This window comes from Rhipicephalus microplus, unplaced genomic scaffold (genome assembly GCF_043290135.1).
Source record: "Rhipicephalus microplus isolate Deutch F79 unplaced genomic scaffold, USDA_Rmic scaffold_123, whole genome shotgun sequence".
NCBI lineage: Eukaryota > Metazoa > Arthropoda > Arachnida > Ixodida > Ixodidae > Rhipicephalus > Rhipicephalus microplus.
In genome coordinates, this window is record NW_027464695.1 from 560,501 (window position 1) to 588,314 (window position 27,814).

Below are 27,814 nucleotides of genomic sequence, written 5' to 3' on the forward strand. Positions count from 1 at the left end.
GACCTCGTGGCTTGAAGCCGGTCATCCATATTACGAAGGGCATGCACACACGTTACTGCGCGTATTCTTTAAACACCGCGTAGTGGGTTCATGGTAAGTCCGAAAACATTTTCGCGCGCATGATTGGTCGTGGTTTAAAGCGTGCTACCGATTACGCAGAATGCAGGCATATGCGAAAGCTCCAATGGCACAAGCCTATTTGAACTTTATCGATTGTGGTAATCCACAATTTAAAACTTATCGAGTGACATCATACACACAAAAAAGTATATATATATATATATATATATATATATATATATATATATATATATATATATATATATATATATATATATATATATATATATATATATATATATATATATATATATATATATATATGCAATAAGTGGTTGAAGTGCGCACTAGGGACTGGATGTTGCTATCGCGTTCAACTCTTGAAGGCGATGGCTAAGGATCCCCAATTTTAGGGACGAAGCTCCTTATGGTCTAGGGCAGTTCATCCCTCCAGCGTATCCAGCACAGCATATCCACTGATAGATAGATAGATAGATAGATAGATAGATAGATAGATAGATAGATAGATAGATAGATAGATAGATAGATAGATAGATAGATAGATAGATAGATAGATAGATAGATAGATAGATAGATAGATAGATAGATAGATAGATAGACAGACAGGTCCTTCGCTCCTCTCATCACCATTCACTCCGTGGATATGCTGTAATTTTTTTGTTTTAATCATTTCTTCCGATAGCGGTTACGTACACCGGCGACAGCGCGACCTCGGCTACTGTTGTGGTCTCATAACAGCTTTCGTGGTTAAAAGCGGAGTAAACTGGGCGCATTTGTTTGTTCCCCAACAATAATTGTCGTATGGCTCGTTGTAGCGTTTCCTTTTTTTCAAAACTCTACACATTCCTGTCACGAATGTTATGTCACGTTTATAACACGAGTATGCTATTCGTGATTAGGAAGAGCCGGGCGCGTAACAATAATGCAAGTAACTTAGAAGTGTGGCAGTTTGGGCTAGTTGGTATGACATGACGATAGTTATAGCGCGAGAACAAAACGACGTACAGAAACAAGAAGGACACGAGCGCTCGTGTCCTTCTTGTCTCTTTGTCGTCGTTCTGTTCTCGCGCTATAACTATCGTAATAATGCAAGGAAAGGCATACGAGATATCTGACGACAATTATTGTGGGACAAAAAAATACATTTTCAATCGCGTTATCATTTTTTTTTTCAGTAATGTAGTGACCGTGATTATAAGCACGCTCGCTGCAAGGGCGATTTTTTTTAGGGGAAGGGGGGGAGGAGGGTAACTTTTGTTCTTGAGAACTTCGCCTGAACGCTGGAACTGCACTCTCCGGTGTGTTCCATCTCGATGCGGCGCCATGTACCAATAACAAAAATGTTTTTTGAAATAGCACTCGCTCCGTTAAAGTGTCGGGGTCTAACGCCCCAAAACGACCAGGCGATTACGAAAGACGCCGTTGTGGCGGTCCCCGGAAATTTCGAACACCCGGGGTTGCATAACGTGCACCCAAATTTAAGCGCACGGGCCTCGATCATTTTCGCCAACATCGAAAAATGCGACCAGCGCAGCCGGGATTCGATCCCGCGACCTGCCAGTAAGCAGCCGAGTGCCTCTAGACCATTGCTGCGGGTAAACCCACGCTTCAGCATAGGTTTTTACGACCACGCATGCTATGCTTTACCGGGGCTCTTTCAAACGTGCGGAATCTGCAAACGTCGTCAGTGCATGCAACTCGCCGTTGCAGTGTTCTACACTAGTGTATTGACCTCCTTTCACTTCATTCCGGTTTAATTTCGCTACGTTCAATGCTGATTATCATTTCCACGTCGCGACAAAGCTCTGCAACGCTATGAAGTAAATGTCGGGAAAAACCGGCACACGTGTACATGGATCCGGCTAACGGGCTCGCTTGCGGCTGTTTCTCTTCTCATTTTTTTGTCGCACAGCCTAATTGATCTCATTTAATTCGGGGCTGACACGCTGTGTGGCCTCAGCTGTGACAGGAAGGAACACGTCGATTAGCCGCATGCAGCTTTTGCAGACACGTGTGACAGGCAACACAGGAGGGTGATCGTGCATCTGTGTATATGTATATACTGGGTTCCTGCGTAAAACATGGCGCGACGCTGCAGCTGTTGACGCACGTCTGTGTCGTTTGCTGTTCGCTGCTCGCAATGCGTACCGTGACATTCGCGTAAAGGCACGCAGTTCACCGTATAGATATGGTTTAACTAAGGGGCACGTTTAGTACCGACGCGAGCAGACAAATCTTTCGAGCGTCCACTGTTCAGCGAGTGGAGTTCGAAAAGTGTCCGCGCGGACGTCTACGTCACCGCGCTCTTGAGCCGCTGCTAGCAGAAACGCGAAGTGCCGTGACCGCATTGTACGCCTGCAGGGATTTGGCTCTCTCAAGTCGGGATATCTGCTGAAGCCGATGCACCGTTACTTTCAGAACTGTCGCGATCTGTAGTGAAACATAGTCGCCATACAAGCAAGCGGGAACTTCATTGTTGTCCGACGACCCGACTACTGCCGTGAAGCTAAAAAGATCCGGCACGGTGGATTTCTGTCGCAAAACGTCACCGTGATTCCAAGACGAAGGAGTACACCGCCAACGGTTACAGATCGGTGCAGTATCCCAAGCAAGCGTGACAGTTTGGAGTTCCGCTACAAGACGTCGACATAATTCATAGTAGCACGGACTACGAGACTACTGCGAGTTGCGGAGGCCATCTCGTAATCTAGCATGATTTCCACTGCGAGATGTCGCTGTTGTGGTGAGTCAACTGTACCAGCTGCTAGGTTTTAAATAGGCGCGCGATTTCATAATCCGGGCAGGTTGTATATCCGTTACAGTAGTTCGTTGCCGTCCCAGCCACTGAGTATAGTCAGCCGTTGGGGTGAAAAAGTGTTCGTCATGCTTGTGTATCGCATGTGTCGCCATCATATCGCTCTTTTCTTGTTTGAGCGCACTTGACAGCTTTCTGCCATCAAGTCAGTCAGGCAGATTGGCGCACCGTTTGCAGTTATTCCGTTCAGCTAAACTTAACGCTGACGTGCAGAACTCCCGTTGCAAGCTGAGTGGTCATACTTGGATCGTGTTTATACCTCGAGTGCGTGCTTCTATAGAGTGATGTCAACGCAGTTGTTCAGTTCGCTTTCTATAGCGCTGGTGTGCTTCTGGCAAGCTGTTGCGATGGGATCTGCGACCACGTGCAACCCGAGTGAGTGTCGCTCGCGCGAAAACTGCGCCTGCATCAGCACGCAGCCCCCGGGAAACCTCAACGCCAGCGTCATGCCCCAGTTCGTCATGCTCACGTTCGATGACGCAATAAACGAAGGAAACATGGCCTTCTATCGCCAGCTACTGGACCCGGGAAAGCGCCGCAATCGAGCCAACGGCTGCAACATGGCCGCCACGTTCTTCGTGTCTGCAGGCTACACTGACTACTCACTCGTGCACGAGCTACACAGCGTGGGCAGCGAGATCGCCATCCACTCCATCACGTGAGTGCGCCACATGCGTGTTAAGGTCATTAGTACTCATTACACAAGGTTGCTTCCGTTTATGACATTGGCGGCGTCATGTTAGAGTTCTAGCATTGGTTCTGGCGTTTTCCCCCTTACCCTCGTGAGGAGTAGCAGGCTAGAAACCCGCTTTCCAGGCCGACCTCTCCTCCCCCCCCCCCCCCCATTTCTCATTAAACACCTTCTTCGTCTTCTCGGTGCGCGCAGGTTTGTCCAATAAAAGAACGCTTCCCCTCCACCCCCACCCCCCTTTTCCCAGAGGTGAATCCTGAAAGGATGCGGTAAGGGCGATCGTCCTCCGAAATACAGTCAGCACCCCCTCCCCCTCTCTTTAGTGCTTGCCCTCCACCTGCTATCACCAATTAGGACAAATGAGTGGGATCACTTTGAGCACACATTAACAGTATTTAAGCTAAGACAGAGTTTTTGTGCTATACTAAGAACAAAGAAGTAATTACCACGCCTCTTCTCCGGTGTTTCTTCAAGTGAGCGCCCCTCCCCCTTAAAATGAGTGACTGGATCCACCCCTTTCCTCTCCCCCTAGTTGCTTAAGAGGGGGCGCTATAAGTCTATCCCATATACTATGAAATAACAGCGGAGGGGTGGCTGCCATGAATCCAGCCTCCCCCCACCCCCCTATCAAGGACACCCCTGCGCACGTCCATGGCCATAACACCGCACTTTTGAACAATGACGGTACAGGTCTGACCGATAAAAGGTATAGGGCAGGCTTGGCTTCCTCTTAAGAACATAAAAGGCTTGGTTGCCTCGGCGAACTTCCATGAATGCTGAATGCGCAGGCACCGAAACAATCTGACCTACTGGCGCACACTAGACGTTGCCGGCTGGAAGGATGAGTTTGTGGGCGACCGCGACCTCCTGCGGGACTACGCGGCGATCTCTGAGAGGGACATGATTGGTGCGAGGGCACCGTTCCTGGAGATCGGCAACGGAGAAGCGTACGACATGCTGCTACAGAACGGATTCGTCTACGACTCTTCCATCTGCATTGAGTGAGTCCCGACCGTACATTCGTATAATGACATTGGGTTGATTCGTTTGGGGCAGGTGCGTAGCCAGATTTCTTTTTTTTTTTGGGGGGGGGGGGACTTTTATGATTTCGAGCAGCAGGTCTTCTTGAAGTGGTCATCTTTGCTCTCTATGCCAGGGTGAAAAAAAAATAGGGGGGGGGGGGAAGGGATGGGCCAGACTTGCCACCCCTTTGGCTACACCCCTGGTTTGGACGCAGGGTACTTTCGAATTCATCAATGCTGGATCGCCAACGATTGTGACACGTCTAAGAAGGCATGTCTAGAGTTTAATCTGGCTGTATTAATCAAAGTGTAACGATGGTTCTGTTGAGATTGATAAATTGTTCTTCCAAAATTTTAGTGTGGCTAATTGATTTTATTGATAGAGAAGAAAATCAAGGTCATTTGTTTTCATGTTTCATTTCATCATCTTTCATTTTTATACGATTTGGTGCCGACATTTCCGCGCGCTATGTCACGGATTTCGAAAGGTATCTTTCGTACTTTCGATGCGCTGACTCAACAAAATCGCCTAAAACTTCCTATGTTAGGTTCCCCTTCAAAGAGCGATGCATTTTTATTTTTGCCAATTACCAGCCACGCAGGACTAGAGGTAAAGGGGGCTCGACTGCTGACACGAAAGGCGGCCGCATTTTCGATGGATTCGAAAATGGTTGAGGCACGTGTACTTAGATTTAGGTAAGGTTAAAGAACCCCGGGTGATCGAACTTTCCGGAGCCCTCCAAACAACGCCGTCCCTCGCAGTTTTATAGCGTAGTTTTATAACGTTAAAGACCAGTACTTATTAGTATTATTACCGTTAAGGAGCAACGTAGGCCCTTTATTAGACGCCGTCAAAATCTATGCCGTCGCAGAATTTGGTTTGGATATTTTATTGTGACGCCGCCACCCGCGTTTCCTTTTTAAGCGTTTTCTGATCCTTGTCGTGGCGAGCGTGGCGATTTTGTCATTGTGAAAGAGTTCTACACCAATATGAGAAAAATCGTTTATCTCTCCATTGTTTCTTTTAAATGCCGCCGTTGTACGCCACTGTATAGATCAGTGGTGACCGGCTGCTGATCCGAACTTCGCGGGTTCGATCTCGGATTTCAATTTCGGCGAAATGGTACAGGCCGATGTACTGTGCGATGTCAGTGAACGATGTGGTAGTTTGGGGACATAAAACTCAAGATAGTTTTATTAAAGTGCCGCCGTTAAATATTCCTCACTACTGCGTAATCTGACAGTGTCCAGAATATCATGCTGTGCTACCGCCATATATATTGCCACGGATATTTTGATCACAATGCTGGTGAAAAAACGAATCGTGGCCGGTGGGAATCGAAGCCGAAACCTACGCATTACTCTATCAGTGCTCTAAATTGAGCTTCGGTGCTTTTTTTTTCTTTATCACTTTTATAAACATAGAACATGAAGATCAACGTACACACAAATGTATATATCAGTGATTCATGAACAACCATGCATAGAAAGTTTGCATATTGATCACAACATTAAGGATAGTGACACAGTCTGGTGGTTCAGGCTGGGCTCTGAAAAGCTCGATCGTTAACTCGAACAACGCTATTTAGAAAGTTTTCTTTAGAAGATTTAACGTGAACATCTGTGCTGTGCAGTTGCAATCTCGTTTTCCACAAACTCTTGAAACCCACAATCATTATGATGTCCTTCGTCCTCTTTCTTGCATTTTCGGTCCACGTTAGCTTCTTTACACGACAGTTCTAGATACGAAGCAGCTTAAGCTCGGGGCTGCGTCCGTCCCTCGGCGACCGTCCGCTCCCCCCACTGCGCATGCGTCAACTTTCTCCCCTCTCCTCGCGCTCACGCGAAGAAGTGGCAAAGCGCTGCTACGGTGGCCAGCGCTGCCTCCGCTTCGTTTCTCCTCTCCCGTTTATCTCTCCGCCAATGCTGTGCTCGAATTTCTGCGCTCGCTCGCTTCGTTGTGCTTTCCTAGTAGCGTTGGGTGTTCACTTAGTGGCACACAAACGGCAATATACACAAATTGAAAGGATTTAACATAAGCGGTACACAACATATACACAACTCCACACACAAATGAAACATACACGGAAACATATAAATGGGAATAACAAATGGAAACAGCAGTAGACATCACGCTTCTTCGCATCGTTCCCTTTAGTAGGAGATGGCGTAATTTTTTGCTGACAGCAGCAGTTCATAAAGGCGCCACGACGCCCAATTTTCTATCATAATCTATGCAATATGTGGTTTAATCCTTGTGCGTTCGCAAGCCAGTGGTTGTAATTTTAGCGCAGTTGGTCGTATATTTGAATATTTTTATCAACAAGCTAGCGGCCTGACAGTCGGTAAATACGGGCGTACACGCAATGACGTAAAGCTGCTCACTTTGTGACTGACTCCGGCGAAGGATTTTTTACTGAGGTCAGCTGCACGTAAAATTTCAATTTTCCCCAGCTTGGCACTGAACTTGAGTGATCTCAGTGCAGCAGGAAAACTATCGGTAGAAGAGAATGGCTACGCTTTACGCGGGATATGACGCGTTACACTAATTGAAGTCTAAGGTTGTACGGCATCACAGACGAATGAAAGTCTAAGGGTTTTTAAATCCGCTTATTCTTGTTATTGTTCACCTATTAACTCTGGCGCGCACCCACTTATATGTTCGCTTTTTTTTTCTTCTTTTATTTATCTGAACTATATGCTAATGAGTTTGTGCATAAAATTTCTATTTCTAAACATTTTGAGAACATCAACAGATTCATTTATATGGCAAAGCACCGCCAGTTTAATGACCAATCCGCCATGGCAGATCGCGCCAGTTTATTATGGTCAACCAACCACTCGCCATGGCAGTATTGGCGTTTCCCGGCGAGGAGAGGGGTCTATATCCGGTGACCTATAGGGCTAATTTCGCCCCGAAATATTCTGTTACAGTACGTTTTTTCATAGGTATGCAGGCACAGTAGACACTCTACTTATATTTTTTCTCTGAAAACCGTGAAACGTTGGGTGACGGGGTCGAATGTGCAGCTACGTGAACAAGACCGACAAGCTGCCTTTCTTTCCGTACACGCTGGACTACGGCCTCGGGGTGGACTGCACGGTCCCGTCGTGTCCTGACCGCGGTCACCGTGGCCTTTGGCTGGTGCCGCTCAACAGCTACTACATGACAACCGCCTCGGCTGGCGACGGGTCCCGTACGATCGTTAGCAGTTGCGCCATGCCGGACACGTGCTCCCCGAAGCCAACCACGGACGCCGAGACGCTGGATTTCCTCAGGTGCGTGTGACATGGGCTGGGGGTACAAAAAGACGCAGATAGGGTGCTCTACAGCTGGCTATGGTCGACGCACTTGAGGTGGTTGATCTTGGTGGCCGGTTTCTTCGATGGATTAGGGTCCCTTACGCAATCGCCTAAGACGATGGCGATCATGAAGCCCAGGGGAATGGCAAAACGCACCACGGAGGATCGGCCACGAAACGTGCTGCAGTAGAGTTTGTGAAAAAAATATTATAAAAAACGATTTAAAAATAGAGATCGAAAAGAGGGAGAGGGATATGCGAAAAAGATTATCTATAGGGAAGCATATGTATTTGGGATAATTCGTGTTTCGTGTTGATCACCGAGCAAATGTCAGTGTTTATAATCTATCTATCTATCTATCTATCTATCTATCTATCTATCTATCTATCTCTCTGTCTGTCTGTCTGTCTGTCTGTCTGTCTGTCTGTCTGTCTGTCTGTCTGTCTGTCTGTCTGTCTATCTATCTATCTATCTATCTATCTATCTATCTATCTATCTATCTATCTATCTATCTATCTATCTATCTGTCTGTCTGTCTATCTATCTATCTATCTATCTATCTATCTATCTATCTATCTATCTATCTATCTATCTATCTATCTATCTGTCTATCTGTCTGTCTGTCTGTCTGTCTGTCTGTCTGTCTGTCTGTCTATCTATCTATCTATCTATCTATCTATCTATCTATCTATCTATCTATCTATCTATCTATCTATCTATCTATCTATCTATCTATCTATCTATCTATCTATCTATCTATCTATCTATCTATCTATCTATCTGTCTGTCTGTCTGTCTGTCTGTCTGTCTGTCTGTCTGTCTGTCTGTCTGTCTGTCTGTCTGTCTGTCTGTCTGTCTGTCTGTCTGTCTGTCTGTCTGTCTGTCTGTCTGTCTGTCTGTCTGTCTGTCCGTCCGTCCGTCCATCCACGCTACATATATCCATAGCCTCGGGTAGGCTATGGCCGAGCTTTGGGCCACTGCTAATTTTTTTTTTCCAATTTCACGCAGGTCCAACTTCGAGCGCTACTACCACAGCAACAGGGCTCCGTTTCCTGTTTTCATCCACGAAACCTGGCTTTGGACTCCGGGTCGAAGGCAGGGTTACCTGTCCTTCGTCGACTGGCTACTCACGCTGGACGACGTCTTCATTGTCACCGTGGCCGAAGTGGTGCGCTTCATGAAAGACCCCAAGCCCATCGGCGAGTACGTTCAGGTCGACTGCTCGAAGGCGTTGGAGTTCAAGCGCTGTCCGGAAGTCCACGCTTGCTCGTTTCCGGACTCGCCCATCAAGGAGGCCCGGCACCTCGTCGGCTGCAGACCGTGTCCTCAGAGATACCCGTGGTTGTGGGACGTCGTGCGAACGGTGAAGCATGACGTCTCGTACGAAGTATCTGAGAAGCGGAACTTCTGCGCCGGCTGCGTTATTCTGATCTGCTTGGCAATCATCGTCTGTCTCGCTTATTTCTCTGCGAAGCCGCTCGCACGTGGTAACAAGACGCACACTTTGTAATATTCCATTGTCGCTTTCCTGCTCCAGTAGAGTTATCGTTTGTGTCGATCGATCTCTGGATTATCGTGTAAGCGAATAAATACGAGACGGTTACCACAAAGCATTGATTTGCACGCAGACTTGTTACATTTTGCGTACTGATGAGTATACGTGCGAGCGGGATGACCGTATGTCCCTTCTGTATCTCTGGAAAGGAGATAGGCGCTATGACACCCTAAAGATCGCCAGGTCTCAAACTTATGGGCGTTATCAGGGTTCCCCTACAAGGGGCCGGGGGGGGGGGGAAGGGGGGGGCAAAGGTTTGGCGCAACGCCCCTTAGGCGATGTGCAGGGCACCCTTTGCCCCCCTATCCCTCCCTCCGTGCACACGCCTATACGCTCATATTCAGCTCAGCCTTCAAGAGGACACGAAATGAGACAGCGAAGTGCTTTGATAACACTGATAACGTTAATTTTAACAGTATTGGTTCAATGATAACGAAAAAAAACGAAAATCAATGCAACATATTTCGAAATTTCTGGTCGAAAATCTCAATGGACGACTTACCAGATTTCGGAGTATTTTTTTTTTGTATTTTGGCGACGCTTGCTCGACGCTGAAGCTCCTTCATTATATGGTCCCCTCAGAGGATAATGTACTTCATTTTTTTAACAGATTAGAAATTACGAGGAACTTCATAGAAGACGCCAAAATCGGACGACACAGCATTTCGTGCACGCGAGCACCAAAACACTTATGCCATGGGTGTTTTGAAACGCCAAAATACCCATGCATGGGTGTTTTGGTTTGTCAATACGCCTTTATTGTAGGTTGTTAGTTACAGACACGCAATGTACCCCCAAGGATGTAAAACGGTTTACGGTGAATGCGACACTGTCGTCACCCGCATTTTCATTGTTCACATTCCTCTCACTTCCCAAGCGTCTTCTCGCAGCTGTAGTTCTGCTTTTCGTATCCCGAAAAAAAGTAGTTCACTAATGCGAGAAAACAATTTTTTCCTTCAGCTTACGGGACACCCTGGCACACTTGCTTCTTGCATGCCAGTGTATTGCCAGACGTAATCTGCAACAACACACGACTGATAATGAAGCAGGATGGACGAACAAAGACCTAACCGAAACGTGGGAGGCGAAGCTCGCCCTCGAGGCCCTGGAAGACCAACAAAAACTCGTCGCCAGGGCCAAGAGGGCAGTAGAAGCCAGATGGTTCCTGGACTGTGCACGTCATCCTGGTTGTTGTCACTCGTACGAAATACATCGCATGTTGAGAAGTCATATATACCACACAAGCGAGTCGTTGTCCGTGATCTTCACCATCATCATCGTCATCATCATCATCGTTACCCTGCAGCGTTATCGTCACCGTCATGTTGCATAATGAGTATAAGTTGCATCTGTTGTGCCATAGTGGCAGGAGGAGAGTGTTTGGTCTGGGACGTACTTTTTCTTCATCGTCAGAGGCGGCTTCGGCGCGCGCCAACGTCGGACAACGGACAAGCCTCGACATTGTAATATTGAAGGTCACTGTTTGTGATTGCACCATTTGAAACGGGTGGAGAGTGAGACACCATCAATCGGCCGATGTTATGCAATATGTAGCGTATGACACTGTGCTACGGAACACACAGTCATTAAAGGGACACTATAGAGTGAAAGCATGAATTAGTTTAAACGGATAACCTATTCTTTCAAACTATATATACTGCCGTTGTGTTTACTGTCGTAGGTTTGTTAATAAAAATAACAGAAAGATAAAAGCCGCATTTTTTTTAAATATCGCACTTGAATCTGCGCGCGTGTCTGGACGTCAGAGGCATTTTATATAATTCAGAGCTTTACTTTGCATATTTTGACCACCATGCATGAAGAAACTTTGCTTTAAACTTGGCACGGAATAATGCTCTGGCCCCCTCGGGAGACAATGCGCTTCATTTTTTTTAACCGAATATAGGCTACTCAAGCCCGAGCGGATACTGTCAAAATTTATGACGTCACAGAGGTTTGGTACCGGAACTTCAAGGTGGCGTCGCCACCGGCACTTTTTCACGTGTTTCTTTTTTTTCTCTCGCTCACCGGTTTTCTTCTCCAGGGAACAGCTGTGCTTTCCGTATTGTGAAAAACTAATTACTAATACGAGGAAAATATTTTTTCCTTTGTAGTGCGTACACAGAATAAATTGATAACCCCTTCTTCTTACGTATCCGCTCGCACCGACCATCGTCAAAAAGTTGGCATTCCCACATGCCACACCAACCATTTTTACAATTCATTCATCCCCCGTACGTCAGCAAGTTGGAATCACCTTCCCCGATCTGTAGTCGAGATGTCTAATACCTCTATGTTTAAGGCTGCTATAACTAACCTGTCACCATAATTTTTAGGAATATAGTATTTCCATTTTCAGTAGACCTGTTAAGCTTTGTAGTTCTTTAATACCTGTTTTTGTTCTTATAATGTGCATTATTTCTTGTTGGTTTCCTTCACTGATCTATGTAACCACTAATTTTCCGCTTTTTCATTATGTTGTGTAACCCACTCCCCTCTGTAATGCCCTCGGGCCCTGAGGGTATTGAAAAAAAATAAAAAATAAAATAAAAACTATTGAGATATTGCATCGAAGTGGATCAACATATTTGCACAGCGCTAGAGTAGGAGTAGTTACGACTTAACTACAAAAGAAGAGACAAGGACAAAAAAAGCACTGTCTCTTCTTCTGTAGTTACGTCGTACTCGTAGTCTTGCGCTGTGCAAATATGTTGATTCCCAATCCCCAACTAGCCCAAGCATCTGTCTAATCAAAGTGGACCCATGGGTCCACAGTTACGATTGGTGGCTACGATTGCACCAAATTGGCCCCTTTGCGACTACTTCTGGCGACAAGTACTTGAGGTTGTTACGACGTGGCTACTTTCTGGCAATATTTTTTTTCCGTTTTGGCACACTTAGTAACCATTTGTTATTGATCATACATAAAATACTGGGAAAGCTAAACGGCTAGCATTTGATACCAAGTCGATTAACTGGGCTAGTTGCTGCATGTCGAATTGGATAGCAGCCAGCGGGAAACAGGAAGCAAGGAAGAAAACGACGGGGCAGGCTGCTACTTCAAAAAAATAATCAGGTCATTTTACAATTTTCTTCTTTTTTTGTTTTTAAGACTTCTCGATTGGTTTCAGATCTTCAATTATATTCTATTTTATATTTGTATTGTTAATTGCGTTATTCATTGATACATCTAGCGTCTTGAGTGAGCAAAATTTAAACTTTGATTGGCCAAGAACTAGCTTGGCCGAACCCCCCAGAGATGGGATGTGTTTAAACCACATGCGCGCTATATGTGTACGCTCTGAAGACAGTATATTGCGCACAGGTGTTTTGCACCCGCTTTTCGAATAGGGACGATGGCGAGCCTTGACGGAGCCTCGCTCCTAAAATGACAGGTAGGGGAATGTGGAAGCCTGCGATGAAAAAAAGAGAGAGAGAGAGAGAGAGAGAGAGAGATGTGACTATAAGAGGGAAAAGAAGAGAAAAGTGAGCTCCGTAACTGTCTGCATCAGGGTGCGACACCTCAACAGTAGCTCACGGGGGATGGTGGTGAGGAGGGATTAAAAGGATAGGAATAAAGGTGTAGAGAGAGAGAGAAACAGTATGCTGTGCCAGAGAGCGAGCGCGACGACATATCGAGGGGATAGGAGAGACAGGAAAGATGGAAACACGGTCACAGGAGTCTGAGGACGGGGCACTGCTTGCGAGAGCTCTTGTCGGCGTCAGTAGATGGCGTAGAGCAAGTACAGTCGGTCAGAGCTACACTGTCGTCGAAGGTCGTCGGCGTCAGGAGATGACGTAGGGCCAGCCCAGTCGTCCAGAGCTACGCTGACGTCGGAGATCGCGAGGGCACAACCGGTCGATACGGAAACCAGCGTAAACAGGGGATGTGTGCTGGAGCCAGCGTTTCGACATGTGGACTGGTCTTTTTTCAAGGCTAAGCTGGAACTGTTCCAGCCACCTATGACACTGCAGGAAGATTGCAGGAGCGCTTAAAGACAAAGAAAAAAGAAAAAAATAATAATGTGACGTTTTGGTGGTGAAAGGGACATTTCCGAAAATGGGGTCTGCAAGTGTACATTCGATATGGATGGAGACGGAGAAAGATTAAGAAGCACTAGCAAGCACTCTTAATGGAAAAGAAAAAAAACGCGAGAAAACGCGGACAGTAACATATACGCCGGTTCACATCGGTATGTGTACGCTAAAAACGAAGCGAAATGACAACATTAATGGTCACTTTCTCGGGAAAAAGAAAAAAAAATGATATATGCATGCCAGCACCGTTATAGATTCGCCGCACTGCAGAAAGAAAAAGCAGGCAAAGCACGGCCCGCGTTCCAACGTAGACAAAAGAAAAAATAAATGTATGTCAATCAACTCAACGTGAAAGCTGTGTGGGAAGTGCGGAGCAGAGGGTTCACCTGCCTATCGGCGGCGCTGGCAAGCAATCACGTGCAGGTGTTCCAGACGTGCAGCCTACTCGGCCTCCGTAGCGGGAAAGGGAAACCTGTAGTGCAGCAGTGCCCTCTCTCATCCCCTTGCCACTATACCACATACAGCTCTGCTATGCGTTATCCTACTCTCTCGATCCTCTCTCACCTCCTCACCCTCACTTGCCTTTCCTCCTCCTTGCTATACTGTATGATACAATGTGCTATATTGCGAGCTTGGTAAGACATCTTCGGTAGATTTCCTCGTAGTGCGCATTCAAGACAAGACATGTTCAGGAATAATAATAATAATAATAATAATAATAATAATAATAATAATAATAATAATAATAATAATAATAATAATAATAATAATAATAATAATAATAATTTTATTTACACCAATACAAAGTTGATAGAGGGGATGAGAATAAAAGCGACCATCCCCTTGTCTAAGTGGCGGCAAGAGAACACAACAGCTGACAAAAATACACAGCATTGTCAAAAGTAGGAATTATGTAGCTTTCAAACGCACTTGTAAAAAAACACAGTGCAATAAATATATCTCTAAATATATAAACCACAAATGCACTGAACACAAAATTAACGCGCAGTGGTGGTTGCACTTCCTTCTTTTTAGTTTTTGTTTATTCTTTTTTCCCCTTAATTTTAGCCACGAAGTTTGAAGGAAATGTTTTAAATGCCAGGGGTGTTAATTAGATATTGGCGAAGTTGGGAAAGGGCGATATCTGCCACTTTAATACCTGAGTAATCATCATCATCATCATCATCATCGTCGTCGTCGTCGTCGTCGTCATCATCAGCCTGACTACGCCTATTGCAGGACAAAGGCCTCTCCCTTGTTCCACCACTCAACTCGGCCCTAAGCTTGCTGCTGCCACTTTATACTCGCAAACTTCCTAATCTTATCAGCCCACCTTCCTTTCTCCCCTTCACCCGCGCTTGGCTTCTCTAGGAATCCAGTCTTTGATCCTTTATGACCAACGGTTATCTTGCCTTCGAGCTATGTGCCCCGCCTATCATCATTTCTCCTTCTTTATTTCGACAATGATGTATTTAACACCCGTTTGTTTTCTAATACACTCTTCCCTCTTCTTGTCGCTTAGGGTTACATCTATCATTTTCCTTTTCATTGCTCACTGCGTCGTCCTCAACTTAAGTTGTAATCCTCCACGTTTACGCACCGTATGTATAGGTAACGGTAAGATGCAGCTGTTATATATACCTTCCTCTTGAGTGACACAATATGTTTAATTGTAACGGTAGCTGTAACTGCAGCTGTTGTCCATAGGAAGCTCCTGCACCAGGAAGCATCCATGGTCGTTGGTGACGGTCTCAGTATTTTGGTTGACAACGTTTCATGGAAGCTATATATGTGATAGTGGATAAACATTTTTATTTGTTGTTGTTGTTGTTGTTGTTGTTGTTGTTGTTGTTGTTGTTGTTGTTGTTGTTGTTGTCATAATGGCGTAAAAGCCTGTAAATGTATAGGTCCAAAACAATGATAATTTGGTTTTCGTTGAACAAGTCGGCTCTTGTACGTCTGTAAGGAACGTTGTAAATTAGATGGGGGATTTTATCATGGAGAAATGAACTTTTTCTTAGATTAGTTTTCTCGAACAGACACACATGGAGCCATGTGTGTTCATGTTTGCCTCGATTTGTCCTGCTTTTATGCGCACAACAAAGAAGCCAAGCGACGACATAAGATGACAGGAGACGACGGCACATGACAGATGACGTAAGCCGCGATATGACACTCATTGAGACGACAGCCTTGGTCCCTAAAGTGCACCGCACTTCGTAACTCCACCACGAATCTCGTTTGGGAGTTATCGGCGTGATGCACAAACTCCGGGCTCGAAAACACCAATGCCCTCGGGTTAACAACGAAACTGGGCCAGCTGTTGGCGACGGGGGGGTTCGTACTCCTTGCGCAGTCTTGTGTACGGGACATGGATTTCGCCGTGCATGCACTGCCACTTACAGATGCACGCAAAAAGAATGTTTCGGATATATCGCGTTCGGAGTTCACACGTGGCAGCAGTTGTCAAAATGTCACCACCATCGCAAAAAAAAATACTGCCAGACTTCACCGTGGCTTGTCGAGACCGCCTCGGAAACCCGCAACAGCACCTGCGTAGTCTCTGTTCGGTCGGCAGCTTGCTGACGCGAACGATTTCCTTTAGAACTGCTGTTGCAAGCAGCTGGACCATTGCGGTTCCAAGGGCGGCCACACAGCGAACTCTCAGCAAACCGTCGTTACAATCTGCACTTCGGATTGCCCGGACTACAACACAGGCTACAACCGTTAGTGATTGTTTACAGACAAGTGTAATACCAAGGCGAGTGTGCGGTCTCGAGACAAGATTGTTACGCAGTTTCTAGGACCATATGGTAAGCACGTAGAAGATTGGATCTCTGTTTCATCACGTCACCTCGTTCCGAAGACAGCAGTCTACTGCGAAATGACAGTGGCCATTTCGTGACGCTGATTGATTTATTGATATTTGGGGTTTACAAACCCCAAATACGTTATAACGTCCCAACACCACCTTATAATTATGAGAGACGCTGTAGTCGAGGGCTCCGGATATTTCGACCACCTGGGGTTTTTTAACGTGCGCCCAAATCTGAGCACACGGGCCTACAACATTTCCGCCTGCATCGGAAATGCGATTGATTGATTGATTAATTGATTGATATGTGGGGTTTAACGTCCCAAAACCACTATATGATTATGAGAGACGCCGTAGTGGAGGGCTCCGGAAATTTAGACCACCTGGGGTTCTTTAACGTGCACCCAAATCTGAGCACACGGGCCTACAACATTTCCGCCTCCATCGGAAATGCAGCCGCCGCAGCCGGGATTCGAACCCGCGCCCTGCGGGTCAGCAGCCGAGTACCTTAGCCACTAGACCACCGCGGCGGGGCATCGGAAATGCGAAAATGCGGAAATGCAGCCGCCGCAGCCGGTATTCAATCCCGCGACCTGAGGGTCACTAGCCGAGTACCTTAGCCACTAGACCACTGCGGCGGGGCATTTTATGACGCTTATCTTCCTGTTCAGCTTGACTGAATAACGATAACTATAACTCAGAAAAAAAAACTATGTTGTCTGTGTTGATATATGCTGTCGAGTATCGTCGCGTAATTGTGAGAATCTGAGTTTAATAATTCTAACAATATCGTATAAGGACAATGTTTTTTTTTTAACTTGCAGGCACATTTATTTCCCTGTGACCCGAACCTAATTGAACACCACCGAGCCACATAGCACATGGGAACTGATCAAACCTGTCTCTTACTTTTTTCTAGTCTGGCACTGATTGATAGTTGTACATCGGCATGACAAGGTACGCATCGGGCCACCTCTTTATCACACTGCACATCATGAAAAGCTTCTTGACCGAATCTATCGCCACCACGTGCGACCCGAGCGAGTGTCGCTCGCGCGATAACTGCGCCTGCATGAGCATGAAGCCCCCGGAAAACCTGAACGTGAGCGATATGCCCCAGTTCGTCATGCTCACGTTCGATGACGCAATCAACGAGCAGAACATGGGCTTCTACCGCCACCTGCTGGAACCGGGGAAACGCCGGAACAGAGCCAACGGGTGCAACGTGGCCGCCACGTTCTTCGTGTCGGCAAACCACCCCATGGGCCACACTGACTACTCCTTCGTGCACGAGTTACACAGCGTGGGCAGTGAGATCGCTATCCACTCCATCACGTGAGTTTGCCACTGCGCATTATCAGCATATATTCTTATACGAGTCAGGCCGTGGCCAGGATTTTTTGTTCAGGTGAAGGGGAAGTGTTGATAGTATTAAAAAACGCATATTTCGTTATTTGACTTCGATATAACAGCCCCCTGCATCCAAATCTTTTTTTCTGAAGGGGGGAGGCCAGGCCCATAAGGGCACCCCTCCCCCCCTGGCTATGGGCCCGCTATGAGAACGAAGGGTTTCTTCATCATGGATGGCTGACCTCAAAAGTAAGCAGCAGCACCTACCACACACGCCATATTGGTCGAGTCCAAAGGAAAACAAGCTTTGCAATAATGAAAACCAAGCGATAAGGTGACTATCACTGCTAGACTTGCAGGCACTGTGCTCTCCTCTTGCGACGTATTCGCAAACCACTGTAGTAAATCATTGACAATTTGAGCAATGGTCTGACCACACGTACGCGTCGCAGCGGGTGGCTTTATGACGCAACGTCGCGTCCTCTCCCTATTTAGAGAGAGGGTGTGACAGCGCAACAGAAAGTCATGAAAGTCTGACGCTGCGACGCGTACGTGTGGTCAGGCCCAACGCCTCCTCTAGAAAGATGCCTGAGGAATGGCTCGCGCTCCCAGTGGAGTTGGCCTGCCTTCAGTTTTGAGCAAGCGCCGCACGGTGGCGCTCGTGACCGACACTGTCGGTCACGAGAAGAAACTGCCGAACACTTGATAATGTTCTGTAAAGGGCTTCACCCTATAGTTCAGGATGATGGCGCAGAGTTTTTCAAAGCACTGGGATTTAGGGACAGCGAGGGCAAAATAGACTTTAAGCAGGTAGACCTAACTAGAAGGAGGTTATCTGATTGGTGGCTAAATTCAAGGCACGAGTGAAAATTAAACCCTTCACAGCGAAGTACGAATCCTCAGCTTCATTAGTTAAAGGAAAAAAAAAGATAAATGTAATGGTTAGTTCACTAAGTATTACGGCTAGGTGGCGTTAGCCGCCGCCCGATCTAAAGGGTACAGCCACATCCATCCATTCATCCATCCATCGTCATTACGGCGGTGGGCGTACCAGCTAAGCGTTTTTCACCTGCGGCTCATAGGGGCGCGTCAGTCGAGAGTTGTTCGAGACCTGCAACTGTGCATTACTGTTTCGGAGGCTATGCAAAGTGTTGCGTTGTTGCACCGTCCGCCACAGGAGACGCTAGCTACCGACAACATTCTAAAATGAAAGAGAGAAAGGGTGTGACAGCTGTTTTCCTTCCCATGCGGCAGGCATCTAAATAGAGGAGGCGTTGTCAGGCCTTAACTGGTGGGCGTTCTGTGCCTTAACCCCATCTTCCATTCACCAGCTGACTCGGCAACGGACTCCCACGAATGGCGAATGCGCAGGCATCGAGACAACCTGACCTACTGGCGAACCTTGGACGTCGCCGGCTGGGAGGCCGAGTTTGCGGGCGCGCGCGACCTCCTGCGGGACTACGCGCTGATTCCCCACGAGGACATGGCAGGTGCGAGGGCGCCCTACCTGGAATCCGGAAACGGATCAGCGTACACAATGATGCGACAGAACGGATTCCTCTACGACTCATCCGTCTGCATCGAGTGAGTGTAGCGGCACGGAATTTAGAAGCGCCTAGGCCCAATGTTAACGGTACGAGGCGTAAATGTTTATCATCGGAAGCAGAAGAAGTCTGAAAGAACTTCCGAACAAGTTCATTCAGCGAATATATAGAGATAATAAAGAGGCGAGAAATTATGCACAAAGACGAAAAAAATATAAAATTAAAATCACAACCCGTTATCCTCTGTGAAGATACAGGAGAATCGAAGTTGTGTAGCTTACGATACAGGCATGACACTGTTCTTTAATGAAATGTGCACAAAGGTGTCTCATGTATTCTCCTTTGACATTTTTTCATCTCGATTCCCTTGGTGTGGATGTTGCAGCGCGAATGTTTTTTTACTAGTTTTGTTCATTTCTACAAACTGCCTGCAGCTACCATTCGAAGGGGCCTGTCATCTCAAGTTGTTTATTGTAGTAGCTTTTCGTGACAGCTACTCACTTTTTTTAAAGACAAATAAGCATTAAACTTAATGATATTGTTAGTGGACCGGTGCCAAGTAGTAACGTTTGACCGATTTCTGTGGCATGCCCACACATGCTGCTGTTCCGGGACGGAAATAATTGACGTCATTTTTGTCACGGAAATGACCTCATATATGCCTTGATGGATCCCGGCTTGAAACACTCTGGTATTAAAAATTATACTGCGTGCAGAATACTATTTTTCATATATATATATATATATATATATATATATATATATATATATATATATATATATATATATATATATATATATATATATATATATATATATGTGTGTGTGTGTGTGTGTGTGTGTGTGTCATTGAGGTTGTCCTGTCTAAGTATCTTCTCTTGTGCATGTATATTTTAAATTAGCGCTCCTAAAATAAATGCGAGTTGCAGCAACCCACTACATGTGTCCACTTTAACCGCTTGTAGCGGCTTTTGGGGCTATATTGCCACGCGCACTTATTCATTTTTGTGTCTCGCGCACAAAAGCTTTTACCACTTCGTGGCGCTGCAGGGCGCACCGTGGAGTTTGGGACTCCTCCTCATTTATTTTAGACTACATCAATAAGTCTGAGCGCATCACGCGAGCGCTTGAATTCATTTTAGCGCTAACTTGTTTACCAGAAATCGCGTGGGAAATTTCTACGAATTGCGCATAAAAAAAAAACAACGCCTTCAGCCAACAATCAGACTACCAAAGCATTGATTCATTGATATGTGGGGTTTAACGTCCCAAACCCACCGTTTGGTTATGAGAGACGCCGTAGTGAAGGGCTCCGGGAATTTCAACCACCTAGGGTTCATTAAGGTGCACCCAAATCTGTCCTACCGATGTGATCGCCGCTATCAGTGTAGAGCGTACACTTTGAATTAACATTCTGAGAAGTTTTTCCAATAAATAGTTTAATCCTTATGAGTGAGTGAGTGAGTGAGTGATTATAACCTCATTAGAGAGGTGGCCGCCGCCTCACCTGGCTATCCCCACGCGGCTATATACTGACAAGTCTAGCCTAACGTCCCTGTCGTGGACGCATTTTACGGCCAGGATTCGGTCTTCTGTGGTGGAACACCCAGAAGACAATATGACGGCTTTTGCTTTGGTGACAGCGCCGCATTTCGTAACCAAATGCACAGGTACATCAGCACGACGCCGGACGGGCTGCCTTTCTTTCCGTACACACTGGACTACGGCCTGGGGGTGGGCTGCGCTGTTCCGTCTTGTCTCGGTGGCACTCACCATGGCCTCTGGCTGGTTCCGCTCAACAGCTACTACATGACGACGACCTCGGCTGGCGACGGGTCTCGGGCGATCGTCAGCAACTGCTGCATGCCGGACACGTGCACTCCGGTGCCCAACACGGAGGCCGAGATGTTAGATTTCCTCAGGTTTGTGCGCAGTTGCACGATGGGAAAACATGGTTAACGCCTGGGTCAGTTGGCGAGTAACGCTGAAAGAATGGACCAGCCAAATGGACGAATGACAAAGAAGCGATGGGACACGCACTGGACCTCGACTATACGAGATGATCGAGTTCACAACACTGTAGGGATCTTGGAGATTCAGAGACTGCGAATGTCTCTCCAAATACTGGCCCGCATGCTATAGCGTCAGGTGATCCCCTCTGTCACGGTAGCCGTCAACGGACAGTTTGCCTGATGCTAAATCATTTGGAGACATTTATTTAGCAATGCATCACCTTTCGAGACGAGATGAAAAGGTAGTGCTCCTTTAAAAGTCTGACTGTTTGAAGAACAATCTCTTCGGCTTGAAGAACAATTTTTAAGTGCGTAGCATTTGAAAGCGGTTTGTAGTCCACCCATAGATCTCGTGAAGGTGACAGGTCCACTTTTAAATTCAAGTGGTCAATACAGGCCGAAAACCAGGCTAGCAATCCTCAAAACCGGGAACAATAAACGAACAAGGTGTATAATAACCTAATGAACGCGAATAACCAAGAAATAATTGCAAGAATTCACTTAAAATCTCCAAGCACTCTTCGCAAATATTTGGCTGACCGCACGCGACACGCAAGAGAGGGCGCCACCGCACTATTGTTCCTCCCACCGGCGCCTTCGTCGCCAGATTTGACGAGAAAAACGACCAGACAGAAATCGCTGCAGACGACGCTTACTTCAATAGCCGTAGCAAGCAGGAAGCCGAAAAGGCGCAGTAAGAACTAAATGCTTGACCCCACTTATACCCTTTGCAGCGCATCGGCGCGTGTATTTATGACGGGCGCGCATGCAGCCTCGCGTAGCCTCCAAGAGTGAAGGAGGATAAGGGGTATCGAGGTTGCTCCTTTAGAGAAGTAACTAACTTGACACACCCATTGCACCATTTTGGGAGTAACTGCGATTGAGCCACCACGCTCTCGCCGTTACTCCTTTAAGAGAGCAACAGTTTGCAAAAGAAAAATGAGGTTTTTGGTTGGCTTACCCAGCCTTTCGAAGTGCGTGCTGGCATTTGATTAGATGTACAATCGATGTGCAAGCATCCTATTCAGGAATGAATTTTGGAAAATGTGCAGCAAACACATGTGAAAGGAAACACCGTGTGAAAGGAAACAGGCTTGTGTAGTTACTGACGACTCGTTTACACACGGCGCGAACATTTCCGCAGTTACACTTAAAGAACGGGGGCTTTACTCCACGAGGAGCAAAGTGCCCGTGTCGTGTGCAATATTTTGCGCGCATTCCGTCTTTGGGTAGATCAAAAGGCCGCCTTCGGGGGTTAACTGCGCAGTTCCTCTTCAAAAATTTTAGAGTGTACCACGAGATGACGCGTCGCAACGGATGCGTGGGGTCAGGCCGTAGCGTGCACGCCGAGTTTTTCAATCTCCCAAACAACATTGTGCTCGTGCCGGTGGAAACCCTACATACTTACCTCAAATACCGACGGTTTGCTGAACGGAGGAGGGGGGACTCCAGGGATGGGAATCATTGAGTTTCCGTGCTGTGGCACTTTCTTCGGGTTTCACAGCAATGAAGCTGCATTCATCGCAAATTCAAAAGTACAATTGCTACTCAAGCTTTTTTTTTTTTTTGCGACGTTATCTTGCGCTATACGTTTCGCGACATCTCGTACGCTCGACTATGACATACGTACGGCTTTTTTTTTTATATGCCCGATAAGCTGTGAAACATTAAAGCATAGGCGGAGAGAATACGTGGAGAGGGGGTGGGTCGGCTTATTTCCGGACTGCATCATAAAAAACAGAACCCCCCCCCCCCCCCCCCCCCCCCCATGATTCTGGCCCGGGATACTATTTTAAAGAGCTTGGCTTAGGCTCTCATCCACCGCCAATGGACTGTTTGCCCTCCTGTCTTGCAGCCATTTCGCAGGGGACTGTTTATGCCCGTTTCTTTTCCGTTCAGTGTTTTAGAATTCGAATCACGGGGCAGTCACAAAGTAGGACATGCGGTGCCGTAATCCCATTGAGAATGAAATTACAGGATGACACAAATTGTGGCATTTGTACGGCTTTTGTGCCAGATAAGTACGGAATGCATGCGTACGCGTAAAAAAAAAAAAGCCTTTCTTTATGGCTTTACAGAGTGTCACTGCTATCTTTCGCCGGAGTTTAAAAATATGCCAACTCATGTAATTACGAATTGACCAAATGCATGCTGCTGACCACTGCCTGGACATAGTCAAATTATTTTTTTGTGTTAAAGATTGTTCAATTAGATCTGTTTACTTAACTAACTTTTGAAGAAATGAAGACGGATAAAAAATTCAACAAGAAAGTTGTAGATCGGTTTGCAAAACGTTTGATTGAACAGTTTTGAACTTTATAACTGTCAAGTATTAGTGTTTTCCTGCTAATTAAACATTCCCACGAAACACAGGAAAATACCACGTGACAAACCCGCTCGCGCCAGTGCGCACGATGATTCTATAGTGCTTCCTGACGTTTCGCGTACGAACGATACCCTTCCTTCGCACCTGTTCATGACAGCGATAAACAGTCACAGCGGTTGTCTTTTTTTGTGGCTGATAGCAAAACGTGTTCATCGTAAAGCCACAACCGTCGTTGCGGCCCTGTCGGGACATCGCATTGGGGCAAATGCCATGGCACTCTACTCAAGAGGAGATAGCAGCGCCTAGTCAAAAAGTGCCAAATCGCGACTGTATTAACGCTTAGGGCTGCCATTCCGCGTGTTCTATAAAGAATAAAGCGGTGGGGAGGAGATAACGCTTGTAGAAAGGGCAGTGAAGGCGAGAAAGAAACGACTGCCTCGTCTTTGAACTCCATGGTTCAAAGAGACTTCAAGTGAAATCTTGGAGCATTCGGCTATGGACGCATAGATTGGTGATATTTTTTATTTATCATTTTATTTACAAAATACTGCAGGCCATGTGGCCCATGCAGGAGGGGCAGGGTACAACATAAATGCATCTACAAAGCACAATTGAATATCATAAACAAGTCGGGTAATGATAAAAAACAACCGTCTAAATAAAATATAATTAGGAAATAGTGAAGAAGTAATTCTGTATTGATTCAGTCGAGTCCAGATGATCAATAGGTATTAGGTTCCATTCTTCTACGGTGCGGAGAAAAAAAAAGAAACTTAAAGAGTTTAGATCTGGCAGCATAAGGGGAGAGTGTGAGGGGATGGGAATGACGGGCTTTCTTAGTCTCAGAAAGGGGGTTACGCAAGGACTGGCATCTATAAAAAATTTACGACTTAACAAAGAATGGAGGAACTTCAGTCGGGATATTTTGCGCCTCATTTGAAGTGTGTGAAAACCGTTAGAACGTATAAGATCCGTTACAGAATCCCCACGGCAGTATTTAGAAAAAATGAATCGCATGGCTTTTCTCTGTATTCTTTTAAGACAATTACTATTGGTTTTGGTGAAATGATCCCAAATAATGGAGGCGTATTCTAACTTGAATCTGATAAAAGTTGTATAGGCTAAAGTTTTCACGTCATGGGATGCATGTTTAAGCTTGTGTCGAAGTAGACATAATTTTCTGAAAGCTGAAGAGGCGGTGTTAGAAATATGGGTGCTCCAGTTGAGGTTGTTAGTAATGGTAATTCCAAGATATTTGTACTCCTTAACTTCAATCAATGGGTTTTGGCCAATGGAGCATGAAAACATCAGGGGTACTGTTTCTTTAGTTATACGCAGGAGCACAGACTTAGAAGAATTTAGCTTCATGCCTTATTTATTGCGCCACTTAAAGATACTGTTTAAGGCTGCACTAAGCAAGAATTGGTCTTCAACACTATTGATTTCGTTAAAAATAACGCAGTCGTCTGCGAAAAGACGAATATTTACTGGGGCTTGTATGACATCTGTTATGTCGTTGCAATAAATAAGGAATAATAGTGGTCCAAGTACAATACCCTGAGGGACCCCTGAGGATACCGGGAAGGAGTCAGATTGTTGTCCGTCAATGATAACACAATGTTTCCGATGCATTAAATAAGCAGATAACCATGATAGGATGAAGCCAGGAAAACCAAGGAACTGTAATTGCAGATATCCTTGAACAGCTGCTGTTGATTTGTTTTTTTTTATTTAAATTTACACTTCCACGCATGCAGGTCCAACTTCGAGCGCTACTACCACAGCAACAGGGCTCCGTTTCCTGTTTTCATCCACGAAACCTGGCTTTGGACTCCGGGTCGAAGGCAGGGTTACCTGTCCTTCGTCGACTGGCTACTCACGTTGGACGACGTCTTCATCATCTCCGTGGCCGAAGTGGTGCGCTTCATGAAAGACCCCAAGCCCATCGGCGAGTACGTTCAGGTCGACTGCTCGAAGGCGTCGGAGTTCAAGCGCTGTCCGGAAGTCCACACGTGCTCGTTTCCGGACTCGCCCATCAAGGAGGCCCGGTACCTCGTCGGCTGCAGACCGTGTCCTCAGAGATACCCGTGGTTGCGGAATGTCGTGCAAACGGTAAAGCACGACGTCTCGTACGAGATAGCTGAGAAGCAGAACTTCTGCGCCGGCTGCGTTATTCTCATCTGCTTGGCAATCATCGTCTGTCTCGCTTATTTCTCTGCGAAGCCGCTCGCACGCCGTAGCAAGACGCACACTTTGTAGCGCTTTCCTTTTTACGAAGTCGAGATTTTTTTTTTTGGGGTGGAATCCCGCTTGGCCTGGGAATGACATGAACGAAGAATAACAGAGCGCTGACCAAAGTGTCTAGAATATACATTCTTGCCCCGCCGTGGTGGTCTAGTGGCTAAGGTACTCGGCTGCTGACCCGCAGGGCGCGGGTTCGAATCCCGGCTGTGGCGGCTGCATTTCAGATGGAGGCGGAAATGTTGTAGGCCCGAGTGCTCAAATTTGGGTGCACGTTAAAGAACCCCAGGTGGTCGAAATTTCCGGAGCCCTCCACTACGGCGTCTCTCATAATCATATGGTGGTTTTGGGACGTTAAACCCCACATATCAATCAATATATATTCTTAAATGACCTTTCGGCTTCCACGCGGGAGCCTTGTTCACAACGGGGCATGGCAACAAGTTGTAATCACATGCTTGGGGCAAGACACCATTACCGGCGGAAGATTACCACACTTCTTATCTAGCGTGTGCGCAGTGGTTTGAATGAACAAAGATTCTAGATGAAGGCAGTTCTTTTTGTTCAAACTTCTTTTGCGTTTTCTTGTTCCAGGAGATTTCTTGTTTGTGCCGATTGATGTCTGGATTATAGCTTTGCGCCCGGTTGGCCACTATAAGGACGGCCAAGGTTCACCGCATGATGATGATGATGATGATTAAAGGCCTCCCCTTTGAATCGGGGTGACGGCATGCGCCATCTAGCCAACCACACCTAGCTTCCTCTGGTAGTCGAGCCTGAGAGAAAGCATACTTTCCCTAGGATGAAATATTATTTTTTTTTTCGAAAAGAAGCGATGACGGTGTTCTTACCGTGGCCTGCCTTTGGTCCCCGTTCCGCGGGAGTCAAAAGTGGCCCGTAGACAGTTCATGGTACCTGAAAACGCAGCATCACAGGCACTCGGCTGCCAGTATACTGTATTGTTACGTCACTGTTGCAAGTACGAAAACGACACTTGTGTATGGCTGGGTGATGAGTGCATGCCGAAATTCACCCCGCCGCGGTGGTCTAGTGGCTGAGGTACTCGGCTGCTGACCTGCAGGTCGCGGGATCGAATCCAGGCTACGGCGGCTGCTTTTCCAATGGAGGCGGAAATGTTGTGCAGCATCACAGGCACTCGGCCGCCAGTATACTGTATTGTTACGTCACTGTTGCAAGTATGAAACCGGAACTTGTGTATGGCTGGGTGATGAGTGCATGCCAAAATTCTCCCCGCCGCGGTGGTCTAGTGGCTGAGGTGCTCGGCTGCTGACCCGCAGGTCGCGGGATCGAATCCAGGCTGCGGCGGCTGCAGTTCCGATGTAGGCGGAAACGTTGTAGGCCCGTGTGCTCAGATTTGGGCGCACGTTAAAGAACCCCAGGTGGTCAAAATTTCCGGAGCCCTCCACTTCGGCGTCTCTCATAATCATATGGTGGTTTTGGGACGTTAAACACCACAAATCAGGAATGAAGAAACGTGCCTGATGATGAGGCATGACATATCGGTAATAACAATAGTGCATGCGTGAGCGAATCGTCGATTAACTTGGATAAAGTTGAAACCGAGTACCTCTACAGTTATCTTTGACGCAGACCTGCAGGTGTGACAGATTGTTATGTTCGCATATTGCATGGGCATGTGCAGGTAAGCTTTAGTGCCTTCTTTTTTTTTCCGCCGTTGTGCGCACCTTCAGTTGTTTTAGGTGTCCAGACTTCCTTCTAGTAAGAATGAATACGTACCAACTAAAGCTCCGCTCTCCGTTATTCTAGAGTGCACTAGAAGATAAGAGTGCCCGGAACGGCCGCACCAATGCTCAGAAAGTGAAGCACAAACAGGGTCAATTCGTTCGTGGCGCTGTGGCACTGTGGTCTGCAATGTGACGTAAGGCCCCACCAAAGTGGCTCCCTGGTAGAATGTCCGCTTCCCACTTAAAAGGTCCGGGTTCGAAGCGCAACCCCAGATGGTCCATTTTTATTCGTAGTTTCACTTGTTATAGCTCTAT

At 46.6% G+C, this 27,814-nt stretch overlaps 1 protein-coding gene across 1 annotated transcript; it reads left to right on the forward strand.

Moving 5' to 3' along the window:
• The first annotated feature begins 1,329 nt into the window (after positions 1-1,329).
• On the forward strand, positions 1,330-26,005 carry LOC119163546 (uncharacterized). The gene is made up of 9 exons (XM_075885335.1): positions 1,330-3,554; positions 4,376-4,588; positions 7,640-7,888; positions 8,921-9,418; positions 10,233-10,284; positions 17,258-17,655; positions 19,042-19,254; positions 20,885-21,136; positions 25,310-26,005. Exons 1-9 carry the CDS (start codon positions 3,181-3,183, stop codon positions 25,809-25,811), a joined length of 2,751 nt encoding a protein of 916 aa, XP_075741450.1. The 5' UTR covers positions 1,330-3,180; the 3' UTR covers positions 25,812-26,005.
• Positions 26,006-27,814: the final 1,809 nt, after the last annotated feature.